This window comes from Penaeus vannamei, chromosome 25 (assembly GCF_042767895.1).
Source record: "Penaeus vannamei isolate JL-2024 chromosome 25, ASM4276789v1, whole genome shotgun sequence".
NCBI classification, from domain to species: Eukaryota; Metazoa; Arthropoda; class Malacostraca; order Decapoda; family Penaeidae; genus Penaeus; species Penaeus vannamei.
The window spans coordinates 25,518,177-25,523,176 of record NC_091573.1 but is presented as its reverse complement, the minus strand read 5'-3'; the positions used below and the strand labels follow the sequence as shown (position 1 = coordinate 25,523,176).

The following is a 5,000-nucleotide window of genomic DNA, read 5'->3' as shown; positions in this document are numbered from 1 at the left end:
AGATCATATATGAATTACAGCATGTGATATGTGGGACAATGCAGTAATAACAAACTCTAAAATCCAATTACTTTCAGCGCTGTGGTATTTTGTTCTAATACCTTGATGCTAATTTCGCTGTCAGCACATTCATATAGATGATCAATGACAGATAACGCTTTAAAATTTCTTCTTAAAAAGCTATGATGACATGTTATACCTACACAGTCCCCCCTTGAATAACTAGATATTTGAACTTCCAAATTCATGTGAAAAATGGGTGATATTGCTTTTTAGTATGACTTTGTAGCCTGGAGAGATAACCATAAGATGCAATGAGGAATCATTATCAGAGTGGATATACCAAGGACAGAACAAATCAAAGACCTAGGTGACAAATTAAGGACCTAGGCAGAACAGAATGGCAATTAACAACTAAGGAAAATTTAATCTGTGTCATACTAAGAAAATCTCTCCATGGCCATACATTTTAAACAAATGCAATTAATTGAATTTCAGAAATTTAAAGTGTGCATGGACCTTGAAATATTCACATGCATGTACCTGGAAAGTTCAATATCTTTAGAAAATATGCACATGGGTAAAAAGATTGTGCACGTGAGATCTCACATGCAATACTGCAGTTTGTACGTAAGATTACAATGCAAGAGATCTATTTGATGGGGTTAGATTATATCTTCATCATAAATACATCTTTTGCATTGTAAAAATATCATTCTCATTCATACCATTTTCACATGTTGCAATGAACACAGTTTGCTCCTTTGACTCTAATTGAACCACTATACAAACCCCTCATAGAGAGGGTTATAGGCAATGGAAGCTTTTAGGTGATGATGTGTGTTAGTAGTATAATTTAGAGTTGGTGTTTGTATATGTTTTTATATATTTTGAAAGTTTACATGGGATAATACTGTATTATCTTTCTTTTGAAATTATTAATTGACATTTGTTACCTGTACAGTATAAACAGTTTCAGAAATAAAGGTCATTTATAATTGTTTTATTGATGTAGGTTATAGCTGTGGAATATTGATATGTTTTTAAATAGATTATCTTATTTTGTTAAGTTTTTTGTTTTGTTAGAAACAACTCTAAGCACCATTATTTTTTGTGATATTTATTATCTAGAAAGTATAAAGTTCTTTGTATATATGTATTTGTATTAATTTTGTCTTATTTCTTTTCAGATTTGACATGCATCTACTCAAGGACGCATTTTAATCTATAGCTATTTATAATTCAAATCTGCATTTTAATGCATATACCGACTTGCAAGAGTCACATAGAGATGAACAGACTCTGAAACTTATTTGAATATGTTTTTATCAGTATAGCAAAACTCAATTATAAATAAGCAAAATGATGTGTAGCGGCCTGAAGTCATTGAAAAAACTGTGATTTCTAGCATGTGCTGGAAAAGAAAAGAAAAGAGAAGCAGAAAAGTTTGAGCTCTCCTTCTTACGAGATCTTCTTATATTTGTTTTGGTATTCAGTGCAGGCAAGGAAGGTCCTTAACAGAGTATGGAGAGCCCGAGCAGTGAGAGTGTACAGGAGTACCATCAGGTGCTGACAGGTGTTGGGTGCCATGAGGGCTCAGTAACTGTCTTCAAGCAAGATGGCAGCTCAGCACTTGTCACCGACTCAGGCATGGTGGCCAGCCTCACTGTGGTGGCTGATGACCAGTCCATCACAGGTGACGTGACCAACGAGATCATAATTACAGCAGATGAAAGCCTCACCATCTCTTCTGATGGGAATATCACACAGATGAAGACAGTGGATGGAGGGAGTGCCTCAGACACACTGCAGTCAAATACAGCTGACAAGGCCCTGGGCAGCCAGATTGTCTTTATCCACCAAGATAGGCAGCTGGAGCAGACACAGCCCATACACTCACAGTCACACCAGCATGTGACACAGACGCCCAGGCATCAGATCTTGACTGTTCAACAGTCCCAGCAAGTACAACACACACCTCAACAGCAGCAGGTCCTCAGTGTGAGCAGTTCTCAGCAGCATCAGCGCCCACATACCCAAGGTGGCGAAATACCCATAAGACCTCTAATCAGTGACATTGTAAATTCAAATGTCTTAACTTCTACCACAACAAGCAGTCCTCTTTCTGTTAGTCTTTCAAATACAGTGTCAAATGGCACTGTGAGGCTCAACAGTCTCCCAGCCAATTTGCTAGCGAATCCAACAACAGTTACCACCACAGTTGAGCAACCCAACAATGGACCTTGTATGTGCTTTGTTTGTGGGCGTCAGCTCTGTGACCCCAGTGAAAGATTTTACTACCTTAAAACTCAAAAGTTATTTAATACCCAGGTAACATTACTGGAACTCCTAAGTGATGTGCTGAACCAGACTGTTGTGACCAACACAGGAGCAGTTGACCTGTGCTCAAGATGCTCAGAACTTGTCAATGAAACAGACAGTGCTTACACCCATCTTAACCGCCTGAAAAAGCAAATAAATGGTCTCTTTACAAATAACATGCGACCAAAATTGACCTTTCAAGTCTTGCCAAAGACTAGTAACCTGGGTGCACTGGGCACAGGCACAGTTCCTCGCCTTTACCAGCCTCCACAACTCAACTTGGATGATTTGGCTGCCACCAGGCCCCGTAGAGGGAGGCAAGCGCGGAAGGAAAAGAAGGAGGAAAATGCAGTTGAGGTCAAAGTATCGACTGCCCCCAAAAAGAAAGGAGGCAGACCACGCAAACCTTTTGGGTGCCATATTTGCAAGCGCAAGTTCTTGACCAAAGACATGGTGGCAAGTCATATGGTCAAGGAGCATGATATTCATCCTGTGGGTTTAGCTAAGCCCATCCTTGGAACAAGTGACTCACCTGAACCAGGATCTGGCCAACAGGAAGAGAAGAAGGTTTCAGGTAACACAGAGGGACAGCAGGTCAAACAGGAGCAGGAAGACACCAAGGAGAAGCCTGCATTACTCCCTCTGAAGAGTAGCCCTATGAAAGATGAAGGTCTTGCACTTAATACTCTAAACTCTCTGGCCCCAGTGACCTCAACAGGTCGCTCCATATTGCCAAGCTTGACCCCCATAGCTCCCAAGGTCCGAACAGATGCAGCATCACAGTTCCTTGCATCCATGCGTCCCATTCAGCCCAAGCCCCAAACCATGATACAGACTGCTCCTGATGGATCTATGGTCTTGTTCATGAACCCAACTGTGGTCGACTCTTCCCCAACAGTAATCAAAGTTACTCCAGGGTACATGAATCTCAAACCTGGTCCTTACACATGTGATAAGTGCAACAAGACCTTCTTGGATGACAAGAGTCGCAGAATGCACCGTATTGCAGCCCATGGTTTAAGGAAGAGGAAGAGAGATGGTGAGGAGGAGGATGAAGAGGATGACAGTGGAGAGAAGAGGGATTGTCATGAGAAGCTTTGGCACTGCAGACAGTGTGAGGTCTCATTTACAAGCAAGAGGAGCCTGGCTGAACACCGTAAAGCACTCCATCGCATGGGAGAAAATGGCATAGGCATAGATCAAAGAAAAGACCGGTTACATTCTTGTGATCAGTGTGAGCAGATGTTCTGTTACAAATATGAGTTAGAGCGCCACAGAGAAACTCATGTTCCATACACACAGATGGGTCCACACGAGTTTGTTTGTTGTGTGTGTGGCCTGAAAGTTGCAAGTAAAGCAGCATTGAAAATTCACCTGCATCGTTTCCACAGCAAGGATGAGGAAACCAAGGATTACCTTTGCTCCGAGTGTGGTTATATGGCTTCCACCAAGAAAGCTTTTACTGACCATCAGCGCATTCACAGTGATGATCCAGGACCAAAGGCCCGCTGCACTATCTGCGAGAAAGAGATGCTGGCCTCCTCTTACAAGATTCACATGTTGAGGATGCATGGAGAGGCAAAACACCCATGTGATACTTGTGGCCAGAGGTTTACAGTTCGCTCTGATCTGATGAGGCACATAAACACTATTCACTCAACCCTCCGCCCATATGACTGCGACTTTTGTGGAGAGAAGTTTGTCACCTCTGATGCACTAAGGTAACAACAAAGTCAAATCTTTTGTTAGGATTTTGAAGAACCAAAGACATGTTTAGATGTTTTATTTTATTTTATTTTGTATGAATACTTTTTTTCAGCAATATTAGAAAGAGAGAAAGGGAGAGAGAATGATGCTATACTCATTGACTCGTGATGATTCCATGAAATGCAGTATGAAATGGTTATTCTCACTTAACAGATTTTTTTTGTTGGCTCAGATATCATCGAAACAAGACCCACTCAACAGTACTGCATTCTTGTGAGTACTGTGGAAGGAATTACAAGTGGAAGGGGGAACTAAGAACCCACGTGCAACGGCATCACATAGAGCACAAGGAGAGGTTCCAGTGTTCTCTCTGTTCTCGCAATTATGCAGACAGGCGCAAGCTTCGACACCACATGATGACTAAGCATAATGTTCCTCGGGAAATGACCTACTTCAAGAATTATCAGGTATTGTCTTTATATGTAAATAGATGTTCTGGATTTTTCTTTTTGAATATTTTAAGAGCTGAGTTTTTTATATATTGTGTATCATGAAATAGATAAAATGTATGCATGTAAAGTCATTTTTACATTTTTTTTTAAATTTGAAAATAGGTGAAGAATACCTTGTAGGTAATATAAAGAGTCCATAACTTTTTCATGATTTGTTTAAAAAAAATTCTTTTAAACTTTATTTGCTTCTTCACTTGCACATATACCTGTGCTGTGTCGTGCAGTGATAATGCCCTAGGATGGAAATTTTTCTGATCAAAGTTAAAGTCCTACACTGTAAATGGATTTTAACACCAGCACACAAAGGGAAATTTAGAGGCACAGTATACAGACAGCTACAATTTGATTAATGTCACTAGAGTCTCTTTTCACACTTATATAATACTATTGATATTGTTATTACCTCTGCCCAGGTTGCATTTTTGGTTGAGTTGGTTAAGACAGATTTTTATGAAATTT

General features: G+C 40.2%; 1 protein-coding gene across 2 annotated transcripts in view; it reads left to right on the top strand.

The window, feature by feature from the left end:
• Window positions 1–5,000, top strand: part of LOC113819846 (uncharacterized) — an 8,533-nt gene that overhangs the window by 1,678 nt on the left and 1,855 nt on the right. For both annotated transcript variants that reach the window (XM_027372077.2, XM_027372068.2), the window contains exons 2-3: window positions 1,191–4,043; window positions 4,262–4,496. In XM_027372077.2, coding sequence (XP_027227878.2) covers window positions 1,525–4,043; window positions 4,262–4,496 — 2,754 coding nt within the window. In that variant the 5' untranslated portion in view covers window positions 1,191–1,524. The remainder of the gene's footprint in view (window positions 1–1,190; window positions 4,044–4,261; window positions 4,497–5,000) is intronic.